Source organism: Pinus tabuliformis, chromosome 5_1, assembly GCF_031772625.1.
Source record: "Pinus tabuliformis cultivar Carrire ecotype Pingquan chromosome 5_1, CPIR1, whole genome shotgun sequence".
NCBI lineage: Eukaryota > Viridiplantae > Streptophyta > Pinopsida > Pinales > Pinaceae > Pinus > Pinus tabuliformis.
This window is the reverse complement of record NC_142305.1, coordinates 548,745,450-548,765,638: the sequence shown is the minus strand read 5'-3', so window position 1 is coordinate 548,765,638 and position 20,189 is coordinate 548,745,450. Positions and strand designations below refer to the sequence as shown.

Genomic DNA, 20,189 nt, shown 5'->3' with positions numbered 1-20,189 from the left:
TTAGAGAATGCCGAAATCAAGAAGCAGGTGCAGGAGTTTCTCAAGAAGGGGTTCATCGGGCTTAGCACATCACCATCTGGGTCACCAATCATTTTGGTGAGAAAGAAGGATGGCTCGTAGAGAATGTGCATTCATTACCAAGAACTCAATAAGATAATAATAAAAAATAGTTATCCCCTTCCTCGCATAGATGATATTTTAGATCAATTGAAGGAAACTGTTTATTTCTCCAAGCTAGACTTGCATAGTGGATACCATCAGGTCAGAGTCATAGAACAAGATGAATGGAAGAATGCTTTCAAAACAAAGAAGGGATTGTATGAGTCGCTGGTTATGCCTTTTGGCTTAACTAATGCTCCTGCTACTTTCATGAGATTAATGAATGATGTACTCAAACCTTTTTTTGATGATTTTGTTATTTTGTATCTAGATGACATTCTGATTTTTAGTAAAATGCGGGAAGAACACTTAAAGCATGTTAGGCAGACATTAGATGTTTTGAAAAGAGAAAAAATTCATATTAAACTCTCAAAATGTGAATTTGGCAAAACATCTCTGAATTATTTGGGTCATATAGTAGGGGGTGGTGAATTGAAGATAGATCCCTCTAAGGTGGCAGTCATTATAAACTGGAACAAACCCAAGTTTGCTACAGAAGTGAGAAGCTTCTTAGGAGCAACACAATATTGGAGGAAGTTCATTTCTAACTTTTCCTTAATTGAAGCTCCCTTACATGCTTTAATAGGATTGAACAAGGTGTTTCAGTGGGGAGGCAAACTGTTATGAAACCAGCTCAAGAAAAGATAGAAAAGATAGATCAACGCCTTAGAATTCAGCCTCTTCGAGGGGGAAACCTCCTTTACATTACATAAATGAATAATTCTTGGATGATACAAATGAAAATACCTCCTTTCTATATAGGAGTCTAAGGGGTCATAACATAATCAAAGCCGACATAACAATAATAATGTAAGGGCACAATAATAACAATAGTGGGCTTGTATGGGGCACAATAGTAACAATATGGGCACTGCATGGGTACATCAATATAATAAGTGGGTTTTAGTAATAACAATAAGGGGTTACACTAGTAGTATAAGGGCCTAACATGCCCCTCTCTTTCAAAAAGCGTTGTCCTCAACGCTTGAGTAGTTCTTGATGCTTCTGTATAAAATCCTTCTCCTCCCATGTGGAATCTTCAGCGGGTAATTTCTTCCACTTGATGATATACTTTGAAACTGATTGATTTCGTAGCTGTCGGGTTCTTGTTTCTATGATTGCTCCAGGTTCCAATATGATTTTTCCTTCCTCTTCAATTTCTGGCAATATTGTTTGAATTGGGATCTTTTGCACCTTTTGAATAAGTGGCCATACTTCTTCGTCCTTCTTCCATTCATCCCTTGCTTCGTTTATCCAATCTGGTTGGATAATATAAATAGCACAAAACAATGCTTCCACATTCTCATCCTTGAAGAGTCTTCCCATTCGGTAAGGTCGCCATTTTTTAAGTGCATGTAGTATTGCCAACATTTCCTTCTCATAAATAGCTTGCTTGAGATGTAGTAGTAAAAATACCCAATCACCTACATCAAAACATTTTTCACTACAATGTTTATCTACCTGTTGTTTCATTTGATTCTGCACTGAAGTGGCATTATCCTTTAAAAGTTGGAGAACTTGTTGTTGATGCTCAATGTGATCTTTCACTGCTTGAACCTTTTTCTTCTTGATATGTCCTTCTATATCTAGAGTTTGAGGAGTGGTAATTTCTTCCAATCCTTTACAAGATATGGTTGGATTCATTTCTTGATGCTCGATGTGATATTTCACTTCTTGAACATTTTTCTTCTTGATATGTCCTTCTATCTTGATAGTTTGAGGAGTGGTAATTTTGAACAATGAATTACAAGATATGGTTGGATTCATTTCTTTTATCTCGATGTGATCTTTCACTTCTTGCACATTTTTCTTCTTGATATGTCCTTCTATCTTGAGAGTTTGAGGAGTCGTAATTCTTGCCAATGCTTTACAAGATATGGTTTGATTCATTTCTTCTTTCTCTGGGGTGGGTTCCTGGCGTATATCTTCTTCCTTTGATGTTTCTTGATCCTTTTCTTTCTCCTCTTCATATTATATGTAAAATAATTTCTTCTCAGCACACTTATGACCTTTAGTGCATTTGCTATCACAATTGTAACAAAGCCCTTTTTCTCTTTTTTCTTCCAATTGTTGTGGTGTAACCCTTGTAGGTTGTGGAAGGCTAGGAGAAACAACACTTCCATCTTTATAGTTGTGAGGGGTACGCTTCTTGGTTTCCATAATTTTTCTTTCCACTATGTCACAAAGCCCTTTTACTCTTTCCAATTGTTGTGGTGTTGCTCTAAAGAAGGTGTTGCTCTTTGTATCCTCATAATGTGCTATCATTTCCTCCGTGAAAATTGACCACGTAACAAGTTTTTTACGAGAACAAAGCCCTTTGTACCATAAAAATTAATCTGGTTCTAAATATGAAGATGCAATACATACCTTTTGTAATAGTTGTACACCATGTAGATCAAAATATTGCGCCATCTGAAGTATCCAATTTACCGGATCCTTGCCATCAAACTTCCTCATTTTGCTTTTTCTTGATTTTAGGATCTCGACCTTGAAACGACTATAGCTCTGTACTTTCAGATCTTTAAGTTCTCAAATTGTGAACTATAGTAGCCCTCTGTGTCCTCTTTCCAATGCCACCAGTCTGATCCAAATTGGATTCTCTAAGAAAGAGTTATGCACAATCTCCCAAGATGTCCTGATTATAGACATTTCCAGAAGAGCGAACTTTTATGAAGCGCCACGTGTCACTATTTTTACCTTTGGATTTGAAAAAGATTTAGAAAAAACTATAGTTCGTCCTCTTTCTTTACCTTCTTACAAAATTTCAATCTGATCCCCAGAGAGAAGGTTATGACGATTTTCCCCAGGTCACCTATTTGGAATGTAATTCAGGAGTCTGCAAAAAGACCAATTTCCTTAGATTATATCTCCGCAAATATAGTGCGAAAATATCTGAAATTCGGAACCGAGGTTCATCATGATTTCTTATCAAATGGGTTTTTTTTGCAACTTCTGAAACGTCACAGAAAGAACGTTATAGCGAAAATGTCACGATGACCTGTTTGGAGCAGCGAAACCCTAGAATCCAAAGCTCTGATACCAAATGTTATGAAACCAGCTCAAGAAAAGATAGAAAATATAGATCAACGCCTTAGAATTCAACCTCTTCGAGGGGGAAAACTCCTTTACATTACATAAATGAGCAATTCTTCGATGATACAAATGAAAAGACCTCCTTTCTATATATAGGAGTTTAAGGGGTCATAACATAATCAAAGCCGACATAACAATAATAATGTAAGGGCACAACAATAACAATAGTGGGCTTCTATGGGGCACAGTAGTAACAATATGGGCACTACATGGGTACATCAATATAATAAGTGGGTTATACTAATAACAATAAGGAGTTAAACTAGTAGTATAGGGGCCTAACACAAACATTAGAAAGCCTTCGACACCTTGAAAGAAAAGATTAGTACAACACCTGTACTAGCACTGCCTGATCTTCAAAGACCATTTGAGATCCAAACAGATGCCAGTGACTATGCCATGGGAGCAGTGTTGACACAACACAATAAACCCATATGTTATCATTCTGAGACTTTTAATCCTATAGTAGTTAACTATCCTACATATGATAAAGAATTGTATTCATTAGTACAGAGTGTGAAAAAGTGGAAACATTACTTAATGGGTAAAGAGACAATAATACATAATGATCATCAACCACTTTAATATCTACACTCCCAAACTAAGTTTCAGCAATCTAGACACTACAGATGGATGGATTTTCTACAACAATTTCGTTTAGTCATCAGATATAAAAAGGGCATACACAATAAAGTTGCAGATATGTTATCTAGACCCATTATAAATGCATATACTATACTTAAGCATAATTTTGTGTTACATGAAAGCTACATTGAACAATATGCTCAAGATATAGACTTTAAAGATGTATATGCAACTTTAAGTCGAGGCAAACGAGTAGAAGAATTGGATTATCATGTAAAGGACCGACTCTTATACCATTGTTGGAAGTTATGCATTCCACAAACTGAGAGAGTAAAGATAATTCGAGAAGCACACACTTCTCTGATATTAGGTCACTTTGGGTTAAGTAAAATAGTTGCATAGATGCAAAGATTTTGTTATTGGTGAAAAATGAATGAGACAGTTTCTAGATATGTAAGAGGGTGTACTATGTGTGCTAAAATCAAGCCCAACAATAGAAAACTAGGCTTGTACACTCCATTACCAGTTCCTTCTCACCCTTGGGAATGTGTTTCCATGGATTTTGTTGGAGGACTACCTAAATCTAGGAAAGATCATGATTATCTATATGTTGTTGTGGATAGGTTTAGCAAAATGTGTATTTTAATACCTTGTAATAAGCAGATTATAGCTGAACAAACTACAAAACTATTTTTTGAACATGTATGGGTTCATTTTGGATTACCCACTTCCATTGTATTTGATTGAGACACCCGATTTGTGGGGAAGTTTTGGTCAATTCTGTGGGAACTGATGGACACCAAACTAAAGAAAACCACAACATTTCATGCACAACCTGATGTTCAGACAGAAGTAGTTAACAGGACAATGATCTAGTTACTTAGAGGGTATTACAGCAAACATCCTAAGCTTTGGGATGAACATTTGTGTTATGTGCAGCATGCTTACAACAAAGAAAAACATTCTTCTACACAAAAATCTCCTTTTGAGACCTGTTTTGGTTTCACACCAAGGTCTCTTTTGGATTTTGTCTTTGGTAAAGACACCACAGTTGAGGGACACAGTGATGTGGACAGGGCAAGTAGGTTCATTGAACAAATCCAGGAGATCCACCATGTAGTACAGGAACAGCTGGAAAAGAGCCAAGCCAAATACAAGGCAAGGCATGAAAAGCATCGGATGGAGCATAGTTTCCAAGTTGGTGACGAAGACTGGCTGTATATCAGCAAGGACATGATGCAAGGTGAAGGTAAAAATCTAAAGCCTATCAGGTATGGACCCTTCAAAATACTTGAGAGGATTGGTGAAAATGCTTTTCGCCTTGATCTACCAGATTACATGCACATCTACTTAGTCGTAAATACAGATTGTTTGAGATTGTTTGAACCCTCACTAATTGAGGATCCTGAAGAGCAGAGTCAATTGCCTTCTATTGATGACCTGCTACCTAAATATCTTAATGAATTGGAGGAAGACATAGTTTTGGACAGGAAGGTGAGGATGATGTGCAGGGGAGATGTTGAGTACCTTAGAGTAGGGCTCAAGGGTTCAAAGCGAAGTATTGCAAAGTGGATCGAGATTGGACAAGTGAGACAACCGTACACTCACTTAGTCAATGCTTGAAAAGCAACTTTTGGTGGTCCAAAAGATTTTTCAGTGGGAAGGCCATGATCCGAATTAGATCCATGAAGATTATCACAGTACCATGATTGTATCCAATCAAGACAAAAACTTCGAATTTAAGAGCACAGAGCGATCAGGAAGACCTATGGACAGTGGTAGTTTGCAGCTAGAAAGGAACGACGAGGACTTCGGTTAAAGTGTGTTGATCGAGGCCCATGGAGACCGTGTAGGAGGCAAAAATAGCACTTGGGAAGCTCGAATTGGGAAATAGAGGGCATTTCTGATGGGCGACTAGTGCATTGGCGCTTATTGCTAATCACACATCACTGGGAAAAACCCCTCGAGAAGGAAAGGCCCCAAAGCACTCGGTCACATGGAAGCTAGGAAAACCATGGGGAATGCGCTAAGGTGAATGGCGGGTCCCGCGCTCCAAAATCGGCATTATATCAGGGGAACCCTTGGGTGGTAAGTGGATTTGGAGAGAAACGAGTGATTCCATTCAGCGCCCGATGCGTGGCAAGTGGATGAGAGAGAAAACCACCATTCATCGCGTGCTAACGGTCGAGCAAGTCAACTGTGCAAAATGAGCGAATGTCATAGGATCTGGGGGCTCCAGATCTGATGGCGGAGATTGCGCCCAATGGAGGAACTGGATTGGACAAGGGATTTAGCCGCAGTAGACAGAAGTTTGACATCCGATTTGACTGCTGAGTTGGCGGATGACTCATTCCACAGTGTAATCGAAAAACCAAACCAACGAGGAAGAGCTGGCATAGTTCGTAAGAGGACAAGTGGCCACTCCCTGTGAGTCATTGATGATGATGCCGAGATAGGGAACTCCAAGCGAGCAGTAGCAGGTGATCTGACGGGGGCAGAAGAGGAAGCGAAAAATCATGAGATCGATTGGCTTTAAGCCATGAATAAATAGGCAGTAGAGGACAGAGGAAGAAAGAGACAAAGACAAAGAGAGCGAGAGCAAAGAAAAGACAGTGAAGCAAGAAGTAGAAGATAGAGAGCTGAGCTGACCTAAGGTAGCATCGAGCAGACAGAAAGCTTGGGAGGTTCAAGTAATCCCTGAGAGGATCTGTTGGGAATTGAGCACCACATTGGGCTCCTTCCACTAAAGACCAGAGAGGTCAAGACTTGGATAGGAAAAGAGTTTGTGCACTCTAGTGGCTTGGGGGATCCAAGAACCACCCTACCAAATATTATCTATTTCACGAGACTCAAATTTAGCTCCTCATTGTAAATCTCTGCTTTAAAGACACAATAAAAGAAGGCCACCACTGAAAGTTGGACTAGAGATGTAGACCTAGAGGATAGGGTGAACTCCTTATTAATTGTTGTGTTCTTGTATTTGTTTACTGTGTTTCTCTTACTGTTTTCCATTTTCCAATGTCTGTGTATTTTGCAATCTAATCAATCCGTTGCCTAAGATAACATAGACACACACCAACACATGAGTCTGTAATACCTTCATTCATTAATTATGTAACTGAGGTCACTCAAGAGTGATTTTCAAATCATTTTAGGATGGTGATCTAAGGATTCATTTGAGGTTAGTGTGGTTATGTACATTTTTTAGGCAATTGTTCCTATGCATATATGCTTTCAAGTTAAAATCTTATCTTTGTAAATATGAAATCACATCCATATTAATAAAATATGATGTTATAGGAGACGAAGTAAGATAATAGACTTTGGGTAGCTAAAACTCCAAGAGTGTTAAAGTGATATAAGGAATAAGTGATGAAGGGATTAAGCCTAGGGAAGTAACTTATTATTAAAATAAACCTAATTAAAAAAATGTGAACATATTTTTATTCTAGAGTCCATAAAGTAACTTTATGGAGTACCGTTTGTAAAAAAAGGGACATGGACATAAAAGTGAGCACTTGGTTTTATTCTAGGAGATATTCCATCATTATAATGGGTGGAAGTTTGGAAAAATTTATGACTGGAAGAATCGTTGACCCTTTGGCATGTTTGAATTCCGAGTAAAATATTAGGTGGATTTTGGTGAAAAGGATAGGTTAAGGCTAGAAAGGTACCCAAAGACATTTGGGTGAAGATAGAACCCTTGCAAGCCATAACATTTAAGGAAATCATTATTAGGACCGAGTGGAAACCCTAGATGGTAGTGGAACAGATTGATGCATTATGAGCACAAATAAGGGGTTACACTACCATAGGTTGTAAGTGATGATGATAGATGTCACAGTACCAGTTGGTGGCTACTAAGGTTTTGTACCTTCAACTTTCATGATCAACACTAACTATTTACCATATCTTTCATATGAAAGCCTTTATGCTTATATATTTATGGCCCCAAATTGAGGGTAACCCACTACTAGGATATTATGAGAAACATAGTCTTTCGCAAAGTGGAACATTAGAAGTATTTATCTAGTTTATGGATCTGTAATATTGAACGTGCTTATCTTTATGTTTGTGTATATATTATTGTGGTTATCTGCATATTTTTTTATATTGCATATGCACAATAATTTTAATAGTGTCATCTATGCATTTATGTTCCTATATATGACAACATTGTATTATAGGATGCATTAGACATTGATGGGAGATATTACAAGAATCATTTTGAGCGAATATTTTAGAAAATTGAAATTATAGAGGTAGTGGTATGTCGCAGTAGATAACTAGGGGTGTTGGAAACTGGTATTAGATCCTCAAGTACAATGGATGATATATATTCATCCAAATTCACTCACATGGAGGAAATTGCAGGTTGAATAGAAATTACTTGAAAAAAGTACTCTAAGAGGGGAAATTGGAGAAAATTAATCAATAAGTCTACCAAATATGAGGTATGGTTATACTATATTTAGAGGATGGGTTGCCCAATGCATGGAATATAAAAATATTTCACTTTGCAAGTGATATTATCAAGGCCAAAGTGTAGAGCGAACCATTAGAGAAGATATTTTAACTATGGTGAAATCCCCAATTTTGGGAATAATTTAGAGGAGAAAATGTACTCAAAATGATAAATGCAGAAGTGCAAGAATAAATTGAGTGGATGTAGGATTAGATTCACTGAAAGAATGAGTTAATGTTGAAGCAGCATTATAAATTTTATGTGGACAAAAAAATGTTGCAAATAAATTTATGGATGTAAATATTTAAGTTTTTTAAAACTGAGGAAATTTAAAATTTGTGTATTATGACATTAGTAATGAGGTGAAAATTCCATAACTAAGTTAAAATATGGAGGAGGACATGTGGCATGACTAGATTCCATCATAATTCGATGGATTGTTAAATCTTGTTGGGTTCTTAAACCCCCTCATATCTTCTATTTTGATACCAATATAAGACATCCACCTCTTCTAATGTCAATTGTTGGACTCATTGAAAATGTAATTTTGATAAAACTGCATGCATGTTGGAATCTGATATAGATTTACATGCTTAAATCAGGTGTCTTGCGATTTTTAGAACCATCACAGATGCAAATTGGTATTAAGCAACAAACATGCTTAAATCTTGTAAAAATTTAGACCTTTGGATCAAGTGGATCATGACCATTAGACCCATTAGAGGTGGAACATTGTATTAACTATTGTGAATGTTGAAACTAAATATGAATATGGACTCTAATGTTAGGTTAATCATGGTCAATGGACCCATTAAAAGAATAACATACCAAAATCGATTGTGCATATTATATCTAATAAGATTTGTGGTTCATTTACCTACTTTAGGATAAGTTGTTGGGTTTGCAAATGTGAAATTAACATGTTGTGGGAAGATCTGGGGGATGAAACCTACATTATGTTGTAGTGAGTAAAGCAATGTGACTTAGAAATGGTGGAACATGAAATGGGACCCTTTCATATTATTGGATGTTAGCAAGGAACCCATGTGAATTAATCGAACAAGGAGGAACTCGAATGTAGAGAAAGTGTGTTGTATTTGCACCAATTGTTTAAGGGAAGACACACAAATTCGATTCGTGAATAATCAAAAGTAATGGGTCTCTCTCTCTCTCTCTCTCTCTCTCTCTCTCTCTCTCTCTCTCTATATATATATATATATATATATATATATATCTATATATATATATATATATATATATATATATATATATATATATATATATATATATATATATATATATATTTATATTTATATTTATAGATACGCATCAACTTTTCATTATATATGATTCAATTTTGTGTTTGCTTATGCACAGATTCATCTATATATACACTTGTACTTGTAAATGCAATATGGTGCATAGACATAGTTTGTAATTAGTAGTAGTTGTATAAGATAGTAAAAGGCGGTATTTGACATATTAAAAGTAGTAACACAATAGAAAAATTCATAAATTTTTAGAACCTTTTCTAAATTCTTAGGTTATTAACTTGTAGTGCATTTTGAAGACCCTAAATGATGTTTTCAAATAGTGAAATCTCACAACAATTATGTATATCATTGATACATAGATTTTATTAAATGAAATATATAAAATAGAGATTTCAAATGGCATACTGCAACTATCATATAGAGTTAGTATGAGGAAATTATTACTAAAATAGTGCAAGGGAAAAATTTGGTGTTAGTTTACATCTAGGACGTCAAAATATATAATTGGATCTGATATTGTGACACATAAGAAGTAATCAAAGTACCTTTCATAATAAAGCACAACCGCAGAGCTAGATTTGAAATTTGAGTAGAGGAAGTTTTAGGAAATTGGTAGATATTTGTTGTAGTAAAAAATAGAAAATTGCGAAATTTTTGCCAACGCTTTCATAGGATATATCTTTTAGATTGAAAATCATATTTGGGAAAATTATTAGTAACTAGAATTCTATTGCATAGGAGAGTCATATGTAAACCCTAAATTCTACTTTTCGCATAAGGAATTTCTTAGGAAATTAAGAAAATTTATACTTCTCCCCTATAAGAGCATAATTAGCATGAGGAATAGAAACATTACATATACCTAAGGGTCCTATAGTTAGAAGAGGAGGCTAGTGGAATGAATTTTGGAATGCGTAATGACAAGGCATAGTAAAATGGACATGGAAGGGGTAGGTTAAAAAATAAAGACTTAGAGGACACCCAGAGTCTCAAAATGAAGGTGCTTAGTTATGTAAATGATATTGAAAGTTCAATTAAGGAATAAAAAAGTTTTAAATTATATTATACAAATATTAAATAGAATGCAAAGGATAATTGATAAGAAATATAATTTAAAGTAGACATAGGAACACAATTCTCAAGTTGAGAGGGAGGATGATGTAAGTTCTACGTGTTCAAGAACTACTAGTAGGAACCAACATCACTCACCAAACATTTAACAAAGATGCCCTATGTTTCATCAGAATCTGAGATTAGTCCCAACATAGCACCAATTACACAACAAATAAGGAAATCTGATTGGGATAACTTGCAAGAAGAGGTTAGGAATATTAAGCATCCTACACTTGACGGTGAGCATATGAAAAGTGATTAAGGTAAAGATTGACTACTAGATATGAGCGAGTGTCTCGATTGTATAATTACTCATCCAATTTTGAGATTCATATCACTTTAAAGGAACAACTAACCTATGGTAGGAGCATCTCAACAAAGTCAAACACTTGGATGATAAGAAGATCTCATGAATGCAATTCATAAATTATTTTCAAAAAAAGTGTTTGTTAGAACAGTACTATAAAAAAAATTGCAAGTGTTATTTGTAGTAAAGATGAGAAGTATGAAAATTGAAGACTATGGAATAAAATTCCTAAAGTTAAAAAGGAACGTTGGTTTTATTAAGGATCAAAAGTTAAAAATACAAATATTTGTAAGTGGATTACCATTGTCCTACAATGAAGAGATTACATATGATGATCCCAACACCTTAGATGGAGTTGTGAAGAAGGAAGAGCACTTTTGTATACAAAATAAGAATAAGTCATCCTTCTAGAAGCCCTGCGATGACAAGAAGAAGGCAAGGGTGGAGAAAAGGAAGAAGTGATATGAATCTTAATCTTTTAGGAACAATTCAAAAGTAAGTTAGCAAAAGAAACTAACACAAAGTTAACCAAGGGGATCTAATTCCTTGGAAATCCATAGGGGTATAAGAGATTTCTATTTAGCCTATGTGGGAACCTTCAAATGGTAATGACATGGTTTAATGGATTGTGGGTCCAGAGAAGTAGGTGCACTACATTGGGTTGTGTGGGCTAGTGGGGAATGTGAGAGTATTGGAGTATGGTACATGACCCTATTTATGATCAATATTGGTTATGTACCACAATTGTCTTAAGAAATCTGAAATGCTTATGGAATCACGGCCCCATTGCAAGGTGACCTATTTCTAAGAGATTATGAGCAGCACTGCACAATCTATGACTAGGTGGAATAACTAATTTTATGGCTATGTGGAATGTCTAAAGTGTATGAATTTCCAATTGGTGCTTTCTTAAAAGGATAAGTGTTTTTTTTGTGTTTGAGTGTTTTACAATGTGATTACTTAGGTATCTTTTCATATTTCTTATGGACAGTGATTTAAATAGTGTCAGTTATTCATAAATATTTTTGTACAAAAGAACATTGCATGTTCGAATGTAGATGTTAAATGAATCAATTAGAAAGGAAAATTCGAGATATTCAAGTTACAAAGATAGTGATACATGCTAGTAAGTGACTAGAGGTGTCACATGTTTTTTACGATTAATCAAGCATATGCTTTGTATGTAGTTTGATGGACATATTGAGAAAATAGTTAGGAAGAAGGTGTATCTCTTAGAGGTGGGCATGGAGAGTAACATTGCAAGAGTCTTTTTGGTTTGGTTATTCAATTTTGGACAAAATGTGAGCATAAATAATTTTTTCTTCAAATTAAAAATAAATAAATAAAGAAGATGATCCATTTGATTTTCTCTGGAAAGAGGGTAAATATAAAGAAGATGTGCAATAAATATTGTAAAAAAATGGGATTATCCCCGCATTAAAGTAATCTAATAAACTTTGAAGAGAAAATTTGTACACATATAAAACATCTAATTACATTTCAAAGAATAAAAAAATAATAATAATAAATATTTGATAGTAAATTTTATATAATAAAGAAAAACGTTAAATATAATCTTGTTCTATATATTAAGAAGATAAAAACATAAAAATATTAGTTTGCATATCTGATTAAATTTATCAACAACAGCAATCAATTACATATATATATATATATTTAAACATGATATAAATAAATACATATATATATATTTTTAAACATGATATAAATAAATATATAACATGTTGAAACATTCTTCATAAAATGGATATGAAAGCTACAAATGCAAGTCTTTGTGATTTTATAGATTTTACTAGATTTGCTATAAATATAAATATTAATATTCGATATGACGATTTATTTATAAAACTTGAATAATTAAACAATTTTGCTGGATTATTGACTTTTCCACATAAACAAAAGAGAAATAAGTGTTGTTAAAAATATATGTGAAAGCTTTTTTAAAATGGAAAACAATAAAACATGAAAATTTGGAGGTTTCTAGCATCAAAGCCTTTTAAGGAGTAATGGTAAAGATTTCTTTACAGATTCAAAATATCCATATTGAGAAGCTAAGTCCATACCGCATTAAGGTGAGTGAAGAGAATACTTATTAGCTATGTCGTAGGAACCTTTCCTACGTTTTGTATTTTTTTTTTTCTGAAAAAAATCAATTTTATTTCAAGAATATGGCAGCCAATAGACAAACTCATTATTCAGGCAAGGGTACTGTATTGACTAGTTACATTATGTAATATTCAGACACATACAATCTTGCCAACAAAGTTTTGACTTCATCTCAATATTAAATTAAACAGCTCTGAACATAAGCAGATGCACAAATACAAAGTTACTATCCAGATCTATGTAAAATTCCTATAGCTATGGTCAACTGCACACCTTGGGAGCTGCCCAAGTTGTCAGAGAAATAACCTCACTGACATTGAGATCAAATCTGAAAATCCAACAAGCTATTGAGAAAAGGTTAAACTAGGCTCAAAATATAATTTTTCCGTTTTTTACCCAATATTTCTGAACAAGTTATATTTCTGAGCAACACTAATTTTGTTGAATGCGTACAGAAGCTGACAGAAGCTGACACTGTTAACTCAATGGACATCAAACGATATGCACAAGATATATCTATTTCCCTGTGGACAGAATTAATTTCAAACTATGACTGCGAAAATACTCCATAAGACGATTACTATCTAGTGGCTTGTTTAATATCATACCCGAGACAACGAACCCGATACCCACAAATCGAATGTCAGATAATCACTTTGCTGTGTGATGGTACTCGCACAGTGTCTCGTTTTCAATTTCCATTATGTGGAAGTTGCGGTGACAATTGCAGGCTGCACACTTTAGGGCTGCTGACGTTCCCTCTTCTCCGCTGGCCATAAATTCGCCACAACCATCGACTGCGTAGCCACCAATGTTGGCAGCGTGATTCTTTTGGCACTCTCCATAGCGCACACCTACCCTCAAAATAGAGCCTTCTCCTCTTCGGACAGCTTCTGTGTGCAGCATTTCAGACGGCCTCATTTTCTCCACAGATCCTGTTAATTGATCCTGAATCTCAACCACTGAGGCACTTGTCGCCTTGGTCACTAATCAGGGATCTCAAAACTGGATCTCAATTCATCTGTGAGCAGCTCCTCCTTCACATATGTATATGTTCGCAACCTCACAGAATCGATGTGGGAAAGAGAACAGGTAGAAGGGTTTGGCATTGAAAGATGCGCGTACCTACTTTCCTTATTCAACTAAGTGATCAGCATCAACTTATTTGTCGCAAATATCTGGGGTTTTGATCTTAATCCTTCTCTGTACTTTTCTTAAACTCAGATTAAAACAGTCCGTCCACTAGATTTTTAAATGCAAACTCTTGAGAAACCTTATTTAACCCCAAAACCCTAATCGAATCAATCAAAAGCCAACTGATTATAAGCCTCTCCACATAACCTCAAAAAGGCGAACAGGGGGGCCCTCATCAAAGATGCCTTCGTACACACACACCATCACTAGAAAGAATTGGCACAAAGTAAACGGGTGCCTGTTATATTTTACATGTCCGTGAGGATTGAAGACTATTTATATCAGTGCAACAGTGACAACACAAGTGTGTACTTGTTCCTTTTCCAATTTATCTAATATTGAAAAAGTCGCTGCACTATATTTTCTTTGTCCTCTACCACTCAATATAGATGACATATATCAAATCGGTCATCAGTAACAAATAAAGTCGTTGAGAATTTCGTGTAACCAGTCATATATTGCTATTTATCTGTACCAATAAGACATTTACTGGATAATATAAATCAGGCCAGCTTATACATTAAAATGGGAAAAATAAGTTTGATTTCCATCCCATAATTGTTATTTATTTACATTCATAGCAACTTTATCCTAGCCAAACGGGAATAAATAAAAAATCCAACATTAATTCAACATAGATTTTTACTTATGTCACGTTTGCACTTCCAAAACGTGAAGATTGAAGATCAAATTAAGGTATGGCGCACCTCTCGCCTATGACATCGATGCTTGCAGACGCGGAGACTTAAATATTAAAATAGCAAATAAAACTCAACTTCCCGGAGTACAATACACAGAGGGGAGCAAATAAATTAATGCCACTTACAAAGTCTTCCAAAGTGCGTAGAAGATGCTTTGAGATGGACATTGAAGAGTTTTTGGTAGCTGTTCCAATTATTTTCTTCTCACCGGTTTTCGTCAGTTCACCATGCTCTTAAATCAGTATCCATCCATCTTAATCACTGATTTAGCAAACTTTATGAGGATGAAATATTTTGAGGATTTTGAGGCTTGGTATAGATTTTTGGGTAAAATGAATTCTTAAAAAAAAATTAGCCACTTGAATTATATTAGGGTGAGACTACATCAAATCATAGTCGTTAGTGCCCATGGTATTCACAACTCATAGTATTACAATGAAATATTTCTATACATAAAAGGGTGTGTGTCAAAAATGAATCATGGGTGAGAAAGAATGAAGCTACTCAAATGTTTTCGGTGCATGTGTTTTTTGGTTTTTTTTTACTTCAGCTAGTGTCTTATTAGAGCAAGGTTGTTCTATTTAGGTTTTGTTATATGCTAGGTTATTTTTGGGAAGAATTTTGAGCTTGGAGATAGTGACATTAAGTGATGTGGAGAAATTAAATGGGGCTAATTTTACCCTATGAAAGGCACCCATGGAGGATATATTGATTTTAAAGTATCAATATTTGTAGATTGAGGTACTAGCAAAGAAGCCGTCATCAATGATAGATGAAGAATGGAATAAGATGGATAGAAAGACCATCCCCACGATTCATCATTATTTGGCAAAGAATGGAAAAATATGCATAATTTACATGAGAAGAACTTGACATCAAACAAAGTCTTCTTCATGAAGAACTTATACAATCTCAAGATGAAGGAAGGTGCTTTAGTGGTGAAGCATTTGAACGAGTTTAATATAATAAGAAGTCAGCTTGCCTCTGTCAAAATTATTTTGGATGACAATATTAGAGCCATTTTATTATTTTTCTCTATGCCATATAGTTGGGAGAATTTGATAATAGTTATTAGCACTTCAACACCTGCAGGGACCTGAAGTTTGTTGATATCAGTAGTAGTTTGATCAACGAGGAGTTGCATTACAAATCAATCACGGAAAACGAGAGAGGAGAAACTCTAGTCTTAGCTAATTGTGGAAGGAAAATTGAATGTGGTAGACATGGGCATTTAAAATCAAGAGGTAGATCGGCATAAAGAATGGGAAGAGTCATTTGTTTTTACTGTGGAAGACCAAGACCCTAGATAAAGGATTATTGGTTTTGGAAGAAGGAACCGAAGGAGTAGAAGGAACACAAATCAATCAACACAAACCAAAAATCAAGCAACAGAGAAAGGTGAGACTATTGTTGTAGCTTTTGAAAGTGATTTTTATTTATTGTTTCAATAGAAGAAGCTTGTTTATATATTTCTAGTAGTAGCATTGATTGGGTACTTGACTCTGGAGCATGTCACCCAATGTAAAAACAATTTTGTTACATATGAAGAAGTTAATCATCGTAGAGTACATTTAGGAAATAAACATTTTGTAATATTGTTGGAGTGGGAGATGTTTGAATCAAGACAAAGGATGGACATGGTATCTTGCTAAAACATGTTAGGCATGTCCCATAAATGCGTATGAGTTTAATTTCTATGGCACACTTGGATGATGAAGGTTGCTCCAGAACCTTTGGAAATGTGGATAAAGGATCCAAGACAAGAACCTTGTATACAATGAGGGCAACACCAGAGATATCACATACACTTGCTATTACAAAAGAAGAAAACTTGGTGGAGTTATGGCATAAGCACTTGGGCCAAATGAGTGAGAAAGGGCTAAAAGTTATTTTGGTAAAAATATACTTCCATGTTTGAAATCCTATGAACTTGATCTTTGTGAACATTGTATTTCTGGTACAAAAAAGGAGGGTTTCTTTTATCAGAGGTGGTCATGAAAGGAGAATAAATTTATTAGAATTAATACACTCTCATTTGTTTGGGCCATTGAATATTAAGTCTTTAAGAGGAGACTCATTTTTTGTTACATTCATATATGCTGCATCTAGGAAGGTTTGGTCTTATACTATGAAAAGTAAAGGTGAGGTGTTTCAGATATTTCAAATATTTCATGTTGTTGTTGAGAGACAGACTAATAGATTGCTCAAGTGTTTGACACCAGATAAGGATGGAGAGTATTTCTGCAATGCTTTCAAGAATTATTATAATCAGTTTTTCATTAAACATGAGAACATTGTGCCTGGTACTCCACAACAAAATGGTACTACAAAAATGATGAATCACACTATTATAGGGAAAGTGAGGAGTATGTTGTCAAATTCCAGATTGGAAAATAATTTTTAGACAAAAGTAGTAAGGACAATTTGTTACCTCATTAATCGATCACCTTGTACAATTCTAGATGGTCATATTGCTAAAGAAGTTTTGGTCGCTAAAAGGTAAATTATTCTTACCTAATTTTTTTTTGGACGTGAAGCATTTATACATCTCCCCAAAGAGCATAGAGGAAAATTAGATGATAATTCCAGAAATTGCATTGTTTTGGGAGATGCAGATGCTGAGTTTCGCTACCGTCTATGGGATCTAATTAATGCCAAAAGTGTTAGAAGCATTGATGTAATATTTCATGAGTTTGAGATGTATGAGAGGCCTACAGGTCAAACAGAGGTTAAGAAAATTGTTGATAGCATTATAGAACGACAAGAAAATATCCCACCAATAGAAGAATCTGAACAAAAAACTCAAAAACAAGATGGACAACAAGAAGAATAAAACTTTCCACAACCATTACAAGATAGTCAAGTGGAAAGAAAACCACCACAATTGATTCGCAGGTTTTTTAGGCCTCAAAATCATTCACAAAAGCATCCACCCTCATATTATATTTTGCTAACTGATGAAGGTGAAAGTAATTTTTTTTATGAACCCTATGAAGTGACAAGTAGTGAAATGTTGAAGAAAGAAATGGAGGAAGAAATGAAATCATTGTTTAAAAAAAACTTGGGAGCTAGTGAAGCCTCCAAAAGGAAGAAATGCCTTACAAAACAAATGGGTTTACATGATTAAATGTGAGGGTGAGGAGAAGAAGGAAGCATACAAAGAAATTCTATCGGTGAAAGGATTTACAGAAAAAGAAGGTATTGGAATTACAAAAAAAAATTCATATGTTGCTAAAATTTCATCCATAAGAGTTTCTCTTCCTCTTGTTGTTGCTTTAGAATTGGAATGTCAACAATTACATGTGAAGAAAAATTTATCCATGGAGAATTGAAGCAATAAATTTATATGGAACAACCAAAAGGATTCAAGGTAAACGATAGATAAGATCTTGTTTACAGGTTGAAAAAAGAGCCTCTATAGTTTGAAATATGAACCTCACCAATGGTACAATAAATTTGAATCATTTATGCTGGAACATGACTTCAAAAGATTAGAGTCTAATCATTGTGTTTACATCAAGAGGTATGACAATGAAAGCAATATCATAATACTATTGGATGTGGATGATATGCTAATTGTTGGACATGATAAGAGAATGATTAATAAGCTGAAGCAGGGCTTGAGAAATCTATTTGGAATGAAATATTTAGGTCCAATAAAACAAATATTGGCCATGAGGATTATACAGGACAGAAATAACATAAAAATTTGATTGTCACAAGAAAAATATATTGAAAAGGTGTTATACACATTCCATATGAAGGATGCCAAACTAATTGGTACACCCCTAGCATCACACTTCAATTTTAGTGTTGATTTGAGCCCTTATGATGACAAAAAGGGGGAGGAAATGAGTGAAATCCCTTATGCTTCAACTATTGGTAGCTTGATGTATGCCATGGTATGTACTCATCCATATATTGCACATTCAGTGGGAGTAGTGAGCAACTTCCTTGCAAATCCAAAAAAACAACATTGACAAGACGTAAAGAGCATTTGGAGGTACCTCAAGGGTCCTAGTAATTGCTTTTTATGTTTTTGTAATAACAATATTGTTCTTTAGGGTTACACAAATGCAAACATGGATGGAGATGTGGATACTATAAAGTCCACCACTGGTTTTTTATGTACTTTTGCAAGTGCAACATTATCCTGGATGTCCATATTGCATAAAGTAGTGTCCCTATCCACAATAAAGGCAAAATACATCGTTGCCACAAAAGATTTCAAAGGGATGTCATGGATGCAATGATTTTTTGGAGATTTGGGAATAAAACAAGATAAATATTTGTTGTAATATGATAGTTATAATGTTATTCATTTCGTAAAAAACCAAACATATCATTCTAAGACAAAGTAGATTGATGTTCGAGATCATTGGATCTGTGAAAGTTAAATGATGGGCTACTACAATTGGAGAAAATACACACTACAAAAAATCCAACTCATATGTTGATGAAAACATTGCTGAGGGATAAACAAGAAATTTCTAGAACCTTGGCTGGAGTAATGCAAACACGATAAAAGTGCATCTTGGTATGTTAACAAAGGAATTTCCAAGGGAAAAACAAGAACTTTGTAGAACCATGGGTGTAGTAATGAAAACGTGATAAAATGCATCTTGGGAAAGGGTTATTAGTGAAAAGAAAAACCAATGTAAAAAACATTCACTCAATCATCTATGTGGTATCAAGTGGGAGATTGTTAGGCGTGAGACCAAATCAAACTAAAATTGTTAGTGACCATGGTATTGGGCTTGTGGTATTGTAATGGAATGTTTGTATATATAGGGGTTTGAGTAAAAAAGGAACCATGGCTAAGAAAAATCAAGCGAGTGAAATGTATAAAGATTTTCATTGTGATAATAAAAATTTACTAAACACTTTCCCCATGGTTTTTCCCCAAATGGGATTTTCCATGTAAATATGTTGCTCTGTGTTTGCGTAACTATTTGGGTTATTTCATGTTTGAGTGCATGAAAATAATTTTACTTTTTGGTTTAATGTTTTTTCTAATATCTCTTATTAACAAATTGTGTAGACTACAAAACATAAATTTGCAATCTGAACAAATATTTTCTAGATTTTGTACAAAATTGACAAAAACTTGAAAAATACTAAAATGTAGAATAGTGATACTACTTGGAATGTAAAATGTATTAACTATACAA

The 20,189-nt window shown here is 34.7% G+C and overlaps 1 protein-coding gene across 1 annotated transcript; it reads right to left on the bottom strand.

Annotated features, from left to right (window-relative positions):
* Positions 1-13,223: 13,223 nt before the first annotated feature.
* Positions 13,224-14,254, bottom strand: LOC149165968 (mini zinc finger protein 1-like). Its single transcript, XM_089431237.1, has one exon. It carries the CDS (start codon positions 14,042-14,044, stop codon positions 13,775-13,777), a length of 270 nt encoding a protein of 89 aa, XP_089287363.1. The 5' UTR covers positions 14,045-14,254; the 3' UTR covers positions 13,224-13,774.
* Positions 14,255-20,189: the final 5,935 nt, after the last annotated feature.